General features: G+C 34.0%; 1 protein-coding gene across 2 annotated transcripts; it reads right to left on the reverse strand.

The window, feature by feature from the left end:
- Positions 1 to 1422: 1422 nt before the first annotated feature.
- LOC136226271 (probable aspartyl aminopeptidase) lies at positions 1423 to 16735 on the reverse strand. 2 transcript variants are annotated; one of them, XM_066014654.1, is made up of 11 exons: positions 16510 to 16735; positions 12710 to 14852; positions 12560 to 12632; positions 12264 to 12399; positions 11264 to 11536; positions 9972 to 10119; positions 9367 to 9606; positions 7654 to 7786; positions 5529 to 5710; positions 2917 to 3029; positions 1423 to 1610 (listed from the first exon to the last, which is right to left on the reverse strand). In XM_066014654.1, exons 2-11 carry the CDS (start codon positions 12872 to 12874, stop codon positions 1505 to 1507), a joined length of 1569 nt encoding a protein of 522 aa, XP_065870726.1. In that variant the 5' UTR covers positions 12875 to 14852; positions 16510 to 16735; the 3' UTR covers positions 1423 to 1504. The 2 variants fall into 2 exon arrangements, with proteins under 2 accessions (XP_065870726.1, XP_065870727.1); XM_066014655.1 differs by lacking the exons at positions 1423 to 1610; positions 2917 to 3029 and adding an exon at positions 5015 to 5449.
- Between the last annotated feature and the right edge of the window lie 1564 nt (positions 16736 to 18299).

The raw sequence follows: 18299 nt of genomic DNA on the forward strand, positions 1-18299 counted from the left end.
TCTCATGTAACATTAAAAAAAAAAAAAAGCTCACAAGATAAGAAATTTCAAAACAATAAGCAAGACAAAATCCATTTTTTGCTTTCAAATAGCACAATTTTCCAATAAAAATGACGGTTTTAAAGTAGTCGTCCAATCAATCCTTTCTCATGTAACATTAAAAAAAAAAAAAGCTCACAAGATAAGAAATTTCAAAACAATAAGCAAGACAAAATCCATTTTTTGCTTTCAAATAGCACAATTTTCCAATAAAAATGACGGTTTTAAAGTAGTCCGAGTGATTGTAGAAATAACGAAACAAAATACACAGGCAAACAAAAGTTATTAGACCATTGAAGTTTCATCAATTTTGACAGGTCATGTAACAAATGTTACCAAATACAAGTCAAAAGATGAACATTTTGAATAAGCTATTATGAAATAATAAAGGAAGGAGTAAAAACCAACATTATGAGATGGGTTAGGATAGCAAGTTGAGGTGCTCAGTCACGTGCATGCAATCATTCATCTTTATTCCTTAAATTCTCATCTCTATCTCATGTGTGCATTTATTTGCACTATGCTTGCTTTTGACGGTTAAAGCTCAACCATTTTCAACAAGAAATAAGGCTTTCTATTCTATATGCCTCTTCTCTTTTCACTCCTCTCACCCCTACCCTATATATACACATATACCTTACACTTGCAATTCAACATCTATAATCTTCTTTCCATTTGCTTCCCTAACCTAAGGTAATCTTCTTTTTTCCATCACTCACTATTTTAATACTAATTCATTCCACCATCACTCATCTATTCATTTACATATTTAACACTTCATTCATCATTTATAAATTGTCTACAGATTGACCCCTTCCATTGACTTGTTTACCTTCTTTCCACAAATGGTCAAGGGCTGTCCAAATAAAATTAAAAGATCAAGGGCTTTTGTTCCAATAATTTAGATACATCAGATAAGCACGTGTACGTCTATTATGTAGCATGGTAACATCTAAAAACTTCATTCATCTCTGTTTCTGCAGATACTTTCAAGGACTCAATATGGAGAAAGTGAACTCAAACTTATATCTGCATAACTGTTATATGATTAAGCAAAATGAGATGCTTAGGAAGAAAGCTCAACAACTAGACCAGGAGAATCAGGCTCTCTTGTCTCAACTCAAGCAGAAACACACCACTACTACCAACACTTCTACTTCCAGTTCCACCACTAATACAAATACTAGTATGAAAAAACCCTGATTTCTGGAGCTACGTACTTGGTTCAACTCCCTCAAAGTGCAAAGCATCAAGACACTAATTATAGTCTACAAATATTGTTTCTTGCTTCAGATCTTTACATAATTATTTTTGAGACAGACAAGAATGTGTTTTTTTCCAATAATAAAAATGGTTTACTGAATTACTTCATGATATCTTGTGTTCCCCCCAACCTTTTTTTTAACAAAAGGAAAAGAAAAAAAGGACCCTGCATAGGAGAATAAAGTAATGTTATCAGGTAGCCTTAATCTACCTCTAACTTGTTGTCTATTGCTGAAAAGTTTTGGTAGAATGCCTTGAAATGCTTGTAAGCAATATCTATATCATCCTTTGCACATACTTCCCTCACACTGCATTTGCAAATAGGAAAATGTTTAACTGGATATAATCATCTATCTTTTTCTTCATACACTAAATTTAATTTGGATAAAAAGGGCGGCCATGTGCATTACGCGTCCCCGCTAAGCGAGGGTCCGGGGAGGGGTCCCACCACAAGGGTGTACTGGGGGCAAGCCTTCCCTTGCCAATTTTTTGGCAAGAGGCCGCTCCTAAGACTCGAACCCTCACACGACAACAACGTTTTACCGTATGTGGAAATACATATTGTTCAAAGTTCATTTTCTATCCTTTAACTTTGGTTCATCAAAATTTTATACCCTTCTCTTCCCACTATCTGTCTACTCAGCAGATTCATTTGAAATCCTGAGCATTGATGGCTAGCATGTCCCCTTGATTCTTTCTTCATCATTCTTATATGATGCAAGAGACTTAGAATATTTATTCATTATTATTGTATTGTTAAAGGAAGATTGTATTTGTAGATAGAAACCAAATCAGCCTAATTCTTTTGATTTTTTTTTTCTTCTTATTTTTCCCTCACTTAATAATAACCCCAAAGAGAAATGGTATCAGATTGATATACCTTCAATTTTCTCTCTTTCCTTCTCATTATGCTCAAAAGAAAGGGGTAAATTGTACCAATGGTCACTTGACTTCATTTTGTTTCAATAAAGTCATCCTATCCATTTCAGACCAAAAAAAAAAAAAATCACTAAAATAGTGACATGACAGCCATGTTGGGGATGACCAATTCTTACATATGACATAACAACCACATGACAACAAAAAAATAAAAATCATATCTTTTATTTACTTAATTCAACTACTTGAAACTACCATGTGGCAACCAAAACATGTACTTTTTTTTTGCTCTCACATGGCAACCAAAAAATGTAATTTCTACTATTTTGGGCTCTCTGTGCGTGTACGTGGTTGTCACGTGGCTGTCATGTTGTACATAAAAGCAAGTTCTTTCCAACGTGGTTATCATATCACTATCCGATGAATTTTTCTATCTGAAGTGGTTGGAATAACTATTGAAATAAAAAGTAAAGTTCAATGACTTTATTAAAAGAAAATGAAGTTTGGGGACCTTTTTGAAATTGATCCCAAACTTCAATGCAATTTACCCTAAAACAAAGATTGATCCTTTCCATTATGTTATTATGCAATTTCTATCTTTTTTAAATCTTTTCTTCAATCTCATTTCCCAAAAAAATTGTCCACGTCACATCACTAACTTCATATTTGTGGATTTGCTTCCTTGAGTTGAGATAAATATAGAAATTTTTTTGAGAAAAATAATCAGTGGGGTACCTGTGCATGGATAGTTGAGCAATGCCGCAGTCAACAGTACGAATGCCAACACCAGAAGCAAGTATAGGACCTATGGTAGACCCACATCCCATATCATTTCTCACCACGAATTCCTAGAAATTACAAATTAGGTAAATAATCCGGTTTAAAATTGCACATGAAAATTTTGATACAGCAAAAAAAATAAAACAAAAAAACCTTTAAGATGTACAATTCTGAAAGTTTATTGCATAAAAACTAGGTTCCAAAGAATTTTATTTGAAGGGGTAGATATTAGTGAAACATTTATTACAAAGTCGAATTCCTAAATCCCTAGTGGAGGGTAGGACTAAAGCTTCATCAACTACTACAGTAAGGGAAGAGTCCAAAAACCCCAATCGTAGATGGCATAAAAGCCGAAGTGTCTGTTTGGTTCTCCTTTTCTTAGTTTCTTTCTGTTTTTCACTTCGAAAAAGTAGAATAGAAGTGTTTGTTTAGGATTGAGAAACAACTGCTTATATCAGCTATAACTTCCACCAGCAAACAACTAAGATCAACAATAAATAGTAGATATGAAAAACTGAACCAAACAGAAACTAAATGAACCATTACAAGGCTGGGAGTCGTGGAAAAAGTATTACTTGCAGTGCAGCTAACAGCTTAAAATGAACAGTTATTTGAGAAAAAACAGCAAATTTAAGAAAATGCATTTTGCAACCATGATAGACTTCACTTTTTTTATTGACTTGAAGTTCCAATAAAAAAAAAATTCTTGATTAGATAGTTTAAGTTTTGAGGACTAGTACAAACAAGTTGCGCATCAGACATCTAACTGCGGGATAGGGATAAAAAACGCAAGGCTCCTTTATCCCATGTTTGTTTTAGAGATAAGGTAAGGGTCTTATCCCTCAAATCTTATAAAAAGGATGGGATGGTATAAGGGGATGGGATAATCTACTGTAATTTTAATATGATGCAACCATCCATCTTATTCTTGGTTATTAATCTGTTGTAATTTAATATAGTAAAATGTATTATTTTAGCTCTATCCCTATCCAAAATACCATACATGGAATAATAATTCTCAACTATCTTATTTTTATCCTTATCCTTGTCCCTATCCCCATTCTCATCAAATACCAAACGCCCATAAACACAATACAATCAGGATAAATGGGTTTTGCATACCTTATCCCATTTCAGGTCTTGCATTAGAGAACTGAAGGCAAGATTCTCAAAAATACCAAACACCAATAAGTCGAAGAATTACAATTAAGAACTCCCTACATATATGCCTTCTAAAGAAAAGCGAATGACATAGTCTTTATAGAGCTAAGCATAGTTGTTAAAGGCGCGCCTCACTCAAGGCTCAAGGTAGTGAGCCTTGATTGCAGAAAGCAAGACCATGTTTAAAAGGCTCTCGCCTGGGCCTCAGAGCCTGAATTAAGGCGCACCTCTATGTTTTCACTAGGGTTTTTTTTTTTTTTTACTGTTTTGTGTAAACCAAATGTTTGACTAATCTAATTTAAATAATATTAATCTTTACCTTGATCTAAATAAGAATATCAAAACATACAACTAAATATAGAAAGACTAGAGAGGGATTAAGAGCAGCCGCGTAAAGAAAGTCTCCTCCACTCAAACAGAACCTACGACAGACACACAGAAGAATATCAAGTGACAATGAATGGTTATTAGTTTAGCAGCACTAGTTAGGTACTTAAGTTAAGACGTTAAGTATATGTTAATGTCTTATGAAGTACAAACTTAACTTGTGTTTTTGACATTTATGATTTAGTATTATGTTTTTATATAGTTTTGTTTTGTTTGTGTGGTCATAAGTGTATTTTTTTGGTTTATGCTTTAACTAGTAAAAGAGTATATTTTTATTTTCTGTCCCTCGTGTTCCTCGGCCACACGCCTTGCATTGCTCCTTGAGCGTAGGCTCCAGGACCCCTTAGCGCCTTGCGCCTTTAACAACTATGGAGCTAAGATAAAAAAATTAGCCAATTCTTCACTTGTAGGTCCTCAAGAAAAAAAGAAGAGAAGATTGAGAAGGAAAAAGGAAAACTCTATTTGTTTAGTAATGACTTTTAGCATTGCATTGATTAACATTTGAATTACAATGACCATCAAAGAACCATTCAACTCAAAAACTTACCCGCTGAACTTGCTTAAAATGACATGATTAACCCCCTAAACTCACATGGCAAAATAAGAGAGGATTTGTATAAATTGAAATGTATATCGCTTTAAGCAAGATCAAGGGGCAATAGATCATTGTAAGAAAATTCAGGGGCCAACAGGTCATTTTAAACAAATTCAGGTAGCCAATAGGTCACTTTACACAAGTTAAAGGGGCTAAAGAGACATTCAGTAAGTTAAGGGGCCAATCGGTTTTTTGGGCTAACTTCAGGTTCATGTATTAAGCCTTTTTATTATCTCTAATACACCCATGCACATGCACGTGAACGCTTCCTTGAGCTTAAATATTGTTTGTACAATGCCTTCCTTCCAAAGCAAGATGTACGATTCATCATTCTGAGAGTTTATGCTATAAAATCAACAAGAAGAAGATTAAGATTTATGTATGCTAATGCAGGCAGAACTTGCTCATTTCAACAAAGAGTTACCTGAGTTGGAAGGTTGAGGATTTTGCCAACTTCTTTGAAGAGAAAAGCTGTTACACCATTTGTAGCATATCGTTGGTTAGCATTGTGCTTGATAACAAGACCCTTTTGCATTTCTGGCTGATGGTGTTTTTCATGCTTGTCCATAAAATTTGGATGAACCCCATGAGCCATGTCGGCAGATACTTTAAGAAAAAAGCAGAGACGGAGAGAAAGAAAAGATATCACAGAAAACATCAAAAGTCGATAAGATTACAGGAAAAATACTCTAAAAGGACTTAACACTGAATAGAACATTGGGGAAAACATTAGAAAGAAAAAAATAATGGAGTGTAGCAAGAGAACATGAACCACTCCTCACATTGTCTTTGACACCAGCAACTGTACTAAAACACGATTTGTCACCAAAACAAGTCATGTCCTGTTCAATCATATTGAACATAAGTTAAACCAGATTCCTGAAAAATCATTTAAGCAAACACCTATTTTCAACTGCAGTTGGTGCAGGGAAAGACTCCAAGTATTAATGACAAATACTCCACCACAAAAAACTTCCCACTGCCATCATCTGGAAGCAGGTTTCCATCAAATAAAATCTAAAATTTGTTCTCTCCGAACTCCCTAACATCTAAGACTATTGATCTTTCTTCAAAAGCACTAATGAAGAAGTACAACAAAATGTAGAATGAGAATTCCTCCTTCCAAAGCATGTCACACAAAGAAAAACCTTCGTTAGTTCTCCATGTCTGCAGTAAGGCACTGATAGGGAATATGCTACTAGGCATAAAGGGAAATATAGAGGGTAATATGGGAAATAGGGAACATGTGATTTGGAGGGTTGTGGAAGTTAGTTACAGGAGAGAGAGAGCTTTTGGGAGTATATACAGAGGGCTAGGGTTAGAAGGAAGAGGGAATTGAATATTTGAGTAATTTCTGTTTGGCTGCCATGAGCAGAGGCTCTGCCTTTTGGTAGAGAGGGGGATTGAGTTCATCTCAATTCATTTATCTTGTATTTCCAGTAATTTCTGTTTGTTATCCATATTTCGATATTCCATCTATCTAATATAATTCCTGAGGTTTGCGTATTTCTTTCACTGATACTAGTCTGTGAGAGTGGGAGTTGATTGGTTTCCTATTAGGCACACACCTCAACGGTAGAAATTGCAAAATTTAGTTTTTTTTTTCTTTGTATTCTCCAAGTTCTTCTTCCCAATGTGAGGTGTAGTTTACTTCACTAACAATCAAGCTGTCACTCCTCCCTCTTCACTCAAATAATGATGATATTACAATCAGAAGGAGAATATCTAGTCCACTCCCTTCCCCCCTTGATGCACTTCTGTTAGATGAGGAAGTCCTCTCCCATATCCCGCTTCATAACTACTACGGGAGCACAGAATATATTTTTTTCCTTTTTTCATGCATGTGTTACCATTAAAATTCTTAGTGTCTCTGCTTGGAATAACTATAATGGATGAGCTTTAGCCACATATCATAAGAAAAGAACATGTCCTGTATGGCACATAGGCATTTTGTGCCAAAGAGGACAGATAATCAAGTCTGAGATCCAAAATATCTTTATCATATTGCTGTTTTAGATGGTAAAACTTATAAAGAAGAAACTGTAGTGAAGAATCAGATGCTGGTTACATGCAAACTTAGAACAAAGAACTTCTCAGGTGTCCAAACTTTGGGGCAGGATTAAAAATAATAATGATAATGGGAAAACTGAAGGGATTTCTTTTTATGGAAATATAATGGTTATGGATGAGCTTCAAACTGTTTTTTTTTTTTAGTATACAGCCATTTATGCAATTAGTTAGAATGCACAGATTATATGAAGATGGTTCCTTAAGGATGTGCACCAGAAGAGGTGCTTTCGTGTAATGACTAAGCATCATACCCATTTTGAGGTAAATTGTTCCAAGCAAGGTACTCCTAAGAGATAAGGCCCCCTTAGCAATAATGTAAGATGGAGAGATTATCCTACTAATTAAAAAGTTTGCTAAGAGAAGAGCTATACTTTCTAGAAAAGAATTTCAAAATTGTAACATGATTATCTACAATATTCAATTATGAGAAGTTTAAATGCAAAGTAAAAACTATGCTAAATGTATTGACTGAGCCATACCGAGAAAAGATTGTCGAACTGAACGCTCAATGGCACCTTCATTGATTTTGTTATGAGCTAAGCATCCAACTATTCGTCTCATGGCCTGAAACATGGTTGGTGCACCAGCTCCCTGAACTGAATCTGAACCCACCTAAACAAGATAGTTAGAATAACATGATGAAGTCTATGAAAAATAAATGGGAGTGATTTTGACATCATTATTACTCATGAAAATCTAAGATTTTCTAGAGAAAATTTCAGAATCGCAAACAATGGATTTGGGAATTTAGGCAAACTCCTTTTTTCTGGTCACTCAGTTTTTGTAGGAATCTTCCATAAAGACGTTGCTTTCATTTCTACTTACTAATAATTGGAACTTTAAAATTTACAGATTACCCGTGTAAGAAAAAAGGAAAATTCTGACTATAACTTTTATATAACCTAGAGACCTAGTTTATCTTATCTACTTGCATAATGAAATATGAATGTATTTTAAGTTTTTGTCAAAGGTTGCTTGCTCCTATGGTCAACGAATTAAATTGAGGGCAAAGTTAAAAAAAATGCTTGTGGTTTTCCCTATTTGCAAACAAAGGTCTGTGGTTTAAAAGTTTACAAATAGAGATATGTGGTATGTTTTTTTTTTTTTACAAAACAAAGTATTTGAAATTGCACTGTTAAGTTATGATAACAATCAAGAGCATTTTTTTTTACAAAATTACATATACATGAACCCCAAAATTGAAATGTAGCGGTGTAAAATGAACTTGAATACCAATTTAGTTCAGAAACTGTCAAATTAGTAAAAAAAAAAAAAAACTAAAATGTCCACCATATAATTTATCGTTTTGATTTAGGAAGCTGTTTTTTGGGGGTGCATTTTGTCGATATGTAAGAATAATTTTTTTAAAATAAAAATACCCTTGGTTGTAATCAGAACTTAACAGTGTAATTTGTAATACTCTATTTTGTAGATAAAATATACCACGGACCTCTATTTGCAAACTTTTAAACCACAGGCCTCTGTTTGCAAATTTGGCAAACCACATGTATTTTTTTCATACTTTTCCCTTAAATTAATACATCCAAACTCTCTCTTTATGTTCTGGTGAGCAATTTTGTCCTATATCAGAACACCAATGAACAATATATATGCAAATTTGTAGAATTACCTCTTTCACGGGAAATTGGGCAAACACTGGATTACGCTAACGAAGACAAGTGGCAGAGTCTAACACAGCTTATTAGTTACTTATTCCTATGTAATATGAGAAACTTGTTACTAAGTTTTACCCAGAGAGCTTAGGCCATGAGTGTTAGACATTACAAAAAAGGAAGAAATCTCTAACTCTCATATGATTAAAGCATAGTACTGATGGGTGTATTTCAATTAGCAAGTAAATGCTCCAAATTATAAGTAAATGCTCCAAAGCTAATTAACAACTAGAGGGCGAGCCTTGGCGCAACGGTAAACGTTGTTGTCGTGCGACCGAGAGGTCAAGGGTTCGAGTCTTAGGAGCGGCCTCTTGCCAAAAAAAAAAAAAAAAAAAAAAATGGCAGGGGAAGGCTTGCCCCCAGTACACCCTTGTAGTGGGACCCCTCCCCATACCCTCGCTTAGCGGGGACGCATAGTGCACCGGGCCGCCCTTTTATTAGGTCAACTGTTATTAGTATATTAATTGTAGAAGAAATAAATCTCCATCTCATATCATGTGTTGTTGAAGAAGAAATTACCTCTTCATTATCGAATAAGGCAACCATCCGAATAGCAGTTTCACTTGATAAATCATTGGATGATTTGCATGAATCAATTAGGGCTCTTAATGCACAAAAACTTGAAGCAAGATTATCTAATCTTCCAGAAAAGATAAACTCGTTGTTTCCACCTCCAAGACAGCTAGCTTGGGTGTCACAAACATTCAACTCAATACTTACTATGTCATCACCATTGCAATTCAGCTCATCTGATAAAACCTGAATACAAAAATAACATTGAAAAATCAAGGAAATTCAGAAGTTCACTCCCCTGAACAGTGTAGCTTAGCTGCTTTTAAAGTTTAGCCATAATCCTCTTAATTAAAAAGAAAACCAGATGGTAACAAGAACCATTTTTCACAGTTGTTTCTGGTAGTAAAAATTTGAAAGGTAATCAGAATTCTTTTATGATGTGCAGATTCTTTTCATTTATCTATTATTAAAACCCTTTCTCTGTCATGGATAAGCAACTAATCCATGCAACTTGATCCAGATCTCCAAAAAGATCATGCCTCTATAAAATTGGTATATCTACATAGATTTAGTCAAAAATATATCCTAAGTAAATGTAGTGAAATAAATACCTGAATAAGCAGTGGATGATGAACATCTTTTGAAGAAGATGAAGTACATTGATCTTTTGACTTTGGAGACATTTGCTCAGGTTTTTTTGCTAATAGTGGAATGAGATGAGTCTCAAGGTTTGGCTTAAAACCATCTGTATTCACCGTGCTGAACAATTAAAGAACAAAGAAATCAACAAATGAAAAAATGAAAAAATGAAAAAACCTGCAGATAGAATAAAGTATTCTCTTGTTGGACCTTAAAATAGCCAACACAGGTGGAGCTAATGTTTGCTGAAAAGATATGCTGAAAACTTGCTTCTTGACCCCAAACAGTGGGTCCTGATCAAATTATGGACTATCAACTGATATCTCATGAGCAGGATTTTTTCATGATAGCAATATCTCATGTCAAGTTGCCATTCAACTAATGAAGCCTATATTATCTTTAGTATGATCACAATGGCTAACATTGAAAGCTGCTGATTCAAGTCTTCTATCTTTTCTCTTTTCTACCATGATGAAATCATTACTCAATCATCTACGCATCCTCTTCTCTCTTCTTCAGGAGACAGCAAGATTAATTTTTCTTGTGGTCACTGAATTCCTTACTAAATTTCAATATGATCACCGAAACTCAATATGTAATAACAAAAATCATCTAAGTATAAAAAAGGGTAGCCCGGTGCACTACGCGTCACCGCTAAGCGAGGGTCCGGGGAGGGGTCCCACCACATGGGTGTATTGAGGGCAAGCCTTCCCCTGCCAATTCTTGTTTTGGCAAGAGGCCACTCCTAGGTCACACAGCAACAACGTAGGCTCGCCCTAAAAAATCATCTAAGCATATTTAAATAAAGATCATAACTTAGTAATTTTATTGATACAAGATGAATAAATGATCACAAGTGGAATTAATCCTAGGAGGATATAAACCAGTTCTAAAATGATGTGCTGATTACATAAATAGTCCAGTCTAGTGCTATGCTACAGTCTGTTCAATTTCAATTTTTTTGCTTTAAATATTAACAGCCTATGATGTTGATTAATCAAATGTAACACTGACATTGATAAATATGTGAATTTTCCTTCATATTTACATGAGAAAAGACACTGCTTAGGAATAATTTTGGCAGCTTAACCAAACGAAACCTGTGTCACATAATCTAGTATATGTATAACTTATGATGAATAAGCATCTTGTTTACACATTTCTGGCATAAATGTGCAATAATAGTCTCCCATACAAAACCAAATATAACATAGGTAAATCTCTGGCACACGAAATACGGATATCGTAATGAGGCAGGGCATACCGGTTTAGATGAATGGCCAGAGTTGGTATTCTTAACAAAGGTCTTTTTACTTTGACAAGCTTGTGCAGAAAAGAACCATCAGAACCTCTTACTATTACCCTACCTGCAACACTCAAGTCTCTATCAAACCAAGTGTGCCATAAACCACCTCCATAAGTCTGCACGTTTACCATTAGGTAATTAGATTTGGATGATGCTGACTTTGGCTTGAGTTTCAAGCACGGGCTATCTGTGTGTGCAGCTATCACATGAAAACCGTTCCCAACAGTATACCTGCAAAACAAGTTTGAAGGTTTAGGTCATCCCCAACTACCCATATGCAAGATATGCACCACCATGACAAAGTTTATATGTTACATATAACTTTTAAGCATAAAATAGAAAACGTGGAAAATATAGAGACAATTTTCCTTTGGAAAAAACTAAAATTTGGCTTTGTACTTCCACACAATGTCACTAGCCCTTGTAATTTTAATTTTGACACATTTGGCCCCTCTACTTTAATCACATAATATAGCCCTTAATAGACATTTCTATTTGCAATATATCACACGCTCAAACACATGCTCAAGCTATTTTTTCCAATGGTGAAATGGTGTGTGATACACTACGAATCAAAACAGTTTATTAAGGGCTAGATTTTCTATTAAGGGTTGCCAAAAGTTTACATGGGCCAAATGTGCTAAACTTAAAGCACAGGGAAGCCTAAGTAACAAACTATGCTAAGTGTATGGCTAAATTTTGAATTTTTCAATTTTTATTAGCAATGCACACAAAACACCACCAGGAATCAGTGAAAACATACAGATCTTGAGATTATTAAATTAGTGTTCGTATGTAACCTTACTGCCTGACTCAGAAAATTATAAAATGCATTCTGGTTAACAATGCACCTGGTTGCTACACAGCCCAACACTGAAAACCTTTTCTTTCTCTATCATGATTTGATATGAGGCAGCATCATAAGCACTTGTGAATAAATAGAATATGTTAGACTTACTTCTCCCCAACAGCAAAAGCAACTAAGCAGGACATGTTCCTTGTAAAGAAGTAGCGTCCACCAGGCTTTAGGTCCCATTCATCATTTTCATTAAGCAAATGAAAACCAGCAGCAATAAGTTGCCTTTTAGCTTCGGCTGGAAACAGAAACATAAACAACCCGCATAGAACATCAATAAAAACCTCAATTTGCAAATCTACTCATAAATATGCTTGCCAAATTGAATGTATCAGTTGAAACTAAATCTTCATTATTAACCAGCAAGAAAAGAAAATAAAAGAGGAAAAGGAATGTACCAGTAGCATGAAACTGAGTCCAAGACTCGTTGAGATAGTCGAGAAAATCCCCAACAATCGACCTATCACCATTCTGATAAACAAACAATGTCATTTCAAAATAATATACAAAGCCAAAAACAGAATGAATGTATAAATTAAATACCATACCTCAGAGATTTGGGTGTTATTCGAAGTAAAACAGAGAGGAGCAGTTATGGAGGTGGATAATTTGCGAGGACGGATACCATAAACGGGAGAGCGAGGAAATAAGGATGGTGTGATGATAGGTAATGAGCGCCAGTATTGGAAGTGAGCTATGCTCAAGGCTGCCATTTATTACCTCTCCACCACTGGATTGATTCGGCATTTAAATTACCTAAAATGTCATTTTTAGAGACGATATTTGGCTGCATAACCTTTTCTTTCTTTTTTTTCTATAATGCATATTTTTCTTTTAATTTATTGATTTTTTTTATAGTTTGTTCGATTTGTTGGTTCTGTGTTCGTCGGACATTATTTTGATGGATCTCTTCCAATTAAATTTTTCTACCTATATAATAGGACTCGAACTCGATATAGTTATTGAATTTTTTTTATTAAAAAGCGAAACTCATTTTTTAACGATCGAATCTTATTGGAAAACCAAAAAATGGGATTGGTTTCTTTTTAAGAACTAAAAAGATTTGTGCCAAAATAACAGATGCTTTTGCTAATTCGAATTGAAAGGTGATATAAAATCGGGTTGTAGATACACTTCTTGATAATGGAATCTGCGGACAATTTCTTCTATCGGGTATCCCCGATTAATGTAGAGGTACTCAAATTGAATCAGTGATCGATTTCTAGTTAACCGTTAGACTATTTGCTTTTTTTTATTATTTTAATTTAGCTTTTGTGTTGTCTTCTGATTTTTTTTCTCTTCCTTGGGTTTCATAGCCTTTCTAATCTACCAAAATTTTTTTTATTGAATTTGTTATTTTCTTTACATTCTTATCATTTTTAGTTGAATTTCTTTTAGATTTTTTTTATTAAATCTTTTATTTTTCTTTTTGTTCCATTGTATTTTGTGTACACTTTTTTTGTTATTTTTTTTTGTCATTCGTTATTCGGTTTGTTTAGTTCGGGAAGGTTTTTTTTTACAATGGAAACATTGTGATAATAAACAAATTCAATAATTTTTGGAGGATTTCAATAGAAAAACTTTTATTGATGTTATGAAGGATTTGATATTTCATTATTTTGTCTTGCGGTTGGAGATAAGAATTTGTTTTGTTAAGAGTGGTTACTTATAAAAACAAATCTTATAAAAAAAGAGCGGTGGTTTTTTAAAATGCTTGAGAAAAATTTGCATGTGGATGAGGATGAGAATAGAAAGATCAACCACAAGAAATCACTTCAGAAGTGACTGATTGTGTATCCTAGTGAATGTGGTAGCAAACAAATTTTGTAGAATCCTAAATTACAAGTATACAGTAAAACCTTTATGTAGAAATATATTTGGGACTGTCTATTTGTATAACAATTGTGAGGTTATTACTAAATAAAGTTTGGTCATAGAGGTTATTACCAAGTTGGGACCGAGTTTTTTTATAACAAAATAGAGGTTATTCCTATATAGAGTATTCCTATATAAAAGCTTTACTGTATTAGGTTTTATATGATTTTACACAATGCCAGTTAACTTATAAATTAATATATTTTTGTGAAATTATATTTTTTATAAACGACAAAAGAAAAACAAACACAATAAAAAGAAAAAACTAAGGCGGAATCATCCTCGGAAAGCCAACACCCAACAGATCATCCAGCAACGACCTTCGAACCTCATATGGAGGAGAAGCAAGGATATAGACCCCAAGATCAAAATCATGGGTCATAACCGCCAAATAATCGACAACCCGATTCAGCTCCTAGAATACATGTTGCATCCGAACACAATCGAAATTTCTGATAAGGTGCTTTATACATTTGAAAAGGTTACGATCAATACCATTAACAACTCCATCCCCATTAAGAGCAGCCACAATCTCGGCATTATCCGATTCAATCTCAATCAAACGGTTGCCCCTACTTAAAGCAAGAGAGATACTAGAGAAGAGTCCCCAAAGCTCCGCATCATAGGAGGAACCTTTACCAATCTTCTGACCTAACCCAACCACCCAGTCCCCATATGACAGTGACGAATAACCCCGCCAGCCGAAATGGATCCATCACTCAGCCTCGAGCCACTCTACAAAAGGTTTCACCAATGAACATTAGTCTCAGCACGAGAAGGCCCACACATGCCTCTCCCCAAGTTAATCCATGCCTCCTGAAAATCATTAGTAGTCAATCGGATTGTCACACCCGACCCTAAACGACATCGGGTATGAACGGAAAATAGGATGACGAACGCCTATCAGTCTGAAACACGAATCTATTTCCTAATAGATAAAAATTTATTTGGACTAGCTAAAGTTTATTTAATTATTTGGACTACCTAAAGTTTATTTAATTATTTGGCTTGGACTCGATAATTCTATCAAGCTTCCTACGTATCCCGAACGTCTTTTAATCTTTAAATCGGGAATCAAAGCCACGTAGTTCTACCTATTTTAGATAGTTCTCTCAACTTATCATCGTAAATTTATTTATTATTTATTATATATATATATATATATATATGGGAATACTTTATCGATTCAACAATAGGAAACTTTAAATTAAATAAAATCACGTTATCAAATCAATCGGATCATAAATATCGATTTTATCAAAACAACTCGTAACCAATCAAATGTTTTATCAACCAATTCATAATCAATCGAACTTTTCATCAAACCAAATTCGTAATCAAATAAATGCTTTATCAAACCAAATCAGTAATCAATCAAACTCGTAATCAATCAAACGTAAAACCTTATATCATAATCAATTAATAACCGAAAACATAAAACCTTATATCCTTATATCCATCCTAGAGTTTCTCCCATTATGTATCAATCCATAACCACACATATCAATTCAATAACCACATAGTCGAGACGTCTCTTTAACTTTGCCTAATCCTGTATTGGTCTTAGGCAACACTTCGCTGTCAATACCCGACTAGGTCTTTAGACTGTGTACACAGGCCACGTTCCTCACTGAACATGGTCTTCAAATATCAAAACCAACCGTCCGGATTACTCTAGATGGATATAAAAATTCAGAAAATAATAACATGCTCAAATTTCCTTTCACAATCAAAATATTGAATCATTTAAAATCAAATACTCTTTTAATATAACTAAAATTGTTAAAAATTCGTATAAAATCATCAATTCATAATTTAATCGAACTCCAAGAATTAAATAGCTCAAAATATTGTGTCGATAAAATTTAATATCGTTAAAAGTAAATATTCTTATCGGACTACTTCCGATCACCGAAACAAAATTCTAAATCGAGTTACTATTAGACTCGTTAAACCACGTTAAACTACTAAAAGTATATTCGTCTTAATTTTATATTCAAATTATTCTACTACTTTTATATTGAAATTAATATTAATATTGTACCAAAACTATACCGACTCTATTTGACAAATATCGGTGTTACTCCTTCTAATTTACAATTTATTTTAAATTCGACAATTTAAAGTCACCTAAATAATATACAAATAATTTAAAACTAAATTTTAATCCAAACACTTTTATTTGACTATTCTCATTTATCATCGGAGTTAATCGGAATTGTAACGTGTAAACTAAACCGATATCGTTAACTCCAACCGAAAGTTCAGTTAGACCCGTGACACTGCTAGGAGTCTATTAATACCGAATTTTACGTTATTAAATCTAAAGGACAACTAGTCTAAATTTCATATTTTTATGACTTGATAAATCACTACTCATAAAACACGTTAAAATTTGACGAAACGGAATCTAACTTACTCAAAATCATACTTATAATATTTTAAAAATAATTTAAATCTAAAATACAATTACCGAAATGTCGACATGGGTCACCAAAAGTTATTCGTGTGATCCGCTAACAGTTGATCTAAAATGTTATCGTAATTGATTCAAAACGTCCTCGTCGGTCACCGAAAATTAATCGGTGTCATCCGTCGAAAAACATTTTTCCCAAAACCTCCCTCTTTTTCTTTCCATCTTTATGTCAAAACCCTCTCCTTTTCTTTGCTGGATCACTCTCCTCTCTCATGTTTCTTTTCCCTCACTTATAAAAAAAATGTATATCTATCCAAATGTTTGTTGATTATATATATATATATAGGTAATTTCAATTAAAATTTTGACAAGTGTTTAACAAGTGGTTCATCTTGCTTAACAAGATGCCACGTTTTCTTTATTTTTTTTATAATAATAATAATAACAATAATCATATAAACTCTTCCTTATTTTGTTTTCATAATAATAATAATTCAAATAATATAAAATGTACATGATTTGTATGTGGATTAAAATATTAATTGCGATTTTCCGTGTTTCCAATTTCTTTTAAAACTAACCCTAAACTTTTAATTTACACCTAAAAATATTAAAATAAACAGAATAATATACTAAAATTCGTAATTAATTAATATTTAAAAATATATATAATAATTTATTTCGAAAAATAAAGATTAGAAATTTATTTTTTTGACCCGGACGTGACACGGATCACCAACTAAAAAATAGAGGGGATATCCTCTTTTTTATCAAACACAAAAAAAGAATACGTCGCCGCCACAAGAGCCAGCAGCAAGTGATAAAAGTAATTTGCCAATTGTCGATCGAATTTTAGCTCCTTATCTCACAAGCACCATGAAAACCAGTCCCGATCTGATTTCGCAACGAAGACTGTCAGCAGACGATTCGAAACAAGATATCGCCACACATCACCATTCTGATGACAGTCATGAAGCGTGTGAGTTATATTCTCACAACCGTCCACACAACGAGAGCAAAGATCAGTAGAAGCTAGGTGTTTACGAAGTCTCTCTTGATTCGTTAATAGCTTATGGTGAGCAGGCAGCCAAGCAAAACTGTGCAACCTTTATAGAATTCTTAAAGCCTATATTTCCTTCCAATAACCCGAGACAACACCTATCATAGGGTCACGAACAAGATCATAGGCTGATTTGCAAGTAAATCGCCTAAAATTGGAACCACCCCAAATGTGAATATCATAATCTGCCCCATCCAAGCTAAGTTTAACACTACAAACCCTCAAAAGCCACTCTGTATGAAGAAACAGTTCAATCTTATCCTAGTGCCACTCTCCATTATTATTGACATAGTCCGCCACCCTCAAATCAAAAGTAGAAGCATGAGGTTTAGGATTAGCTACATCAATCAGCTTAACATTTTTTGTTGAAACACATTTCCACATGATTTTGATTTGACAAAATTATTTAACTAATGATAAAAATATTCTAACACATTAAATTTAAATGCTTTGATTTGTTACACTAATGTGTTTGTTCAATGTTGAGTTTAATTGTTTACAAGACATTAAGATTAAAAAGCCCAAAGGCCCTTAAAGTGAAAGTCAAGCCCAAGTCAACACATCAAGACCATTCGGCCAAAGAGTTCAAAACGACGCCGTATCAAGTAAAACGACGACTCAGCGAAAGAAGGATCGAGAAGCCTTCGAAGCAAAAGCTTCAAGTGGAAGCTGCTGAGTTAGACGACAATGCAGTCTGGACAGCGGCAGACAACGATCAACTTCCAGACAAAGTAATTCTACTTTGGGTAAAGTTCAGAAGGCACAGGAAGCTGTCTCGTGGACTTTA

Source organism: Euphorbia lathyris, chromosome 4 (assembly GCF_963576675.1).
Source record: "Euphorbia lathyris chromosome 4, ddEupLath1.1, whole genome shotgun sequence".
In the NCBI taxonomy this organism is placed as follows: domain Eukaryota; kingdom Viridiplantae; phylum Streptophyta; class Magnoliopsida; order Malpighiales; family Euphorbiaceae; genus Euphorbia; species Euphorbia lathyris.

Excerpts from the sequence above, each read along its gene's own strand:
- LOC136226271 (XM_066014654.1), bottom strand. The coding sequence starts at position 12,874 with ATGGCAGCCTTGAGCATAGCTCACTTCCAATACTGGCGCTCATTACCT. Across the intron at positions 12,633-12,709 it reads ATAACACCCAAATCTCTGAG|AATGGTGATAGGTCGATTGT; the intron begins GTATGGTATTTA and ends TTTGTTTATCAG. Across the intron at positions 7,787-9,366 it reads CCTTATTCGATAATGAAGAG|GTGGGTTCAGATTCAGTTCA; the intron begins GTAATTTCTTCT and ends TATCTTGTTTAG.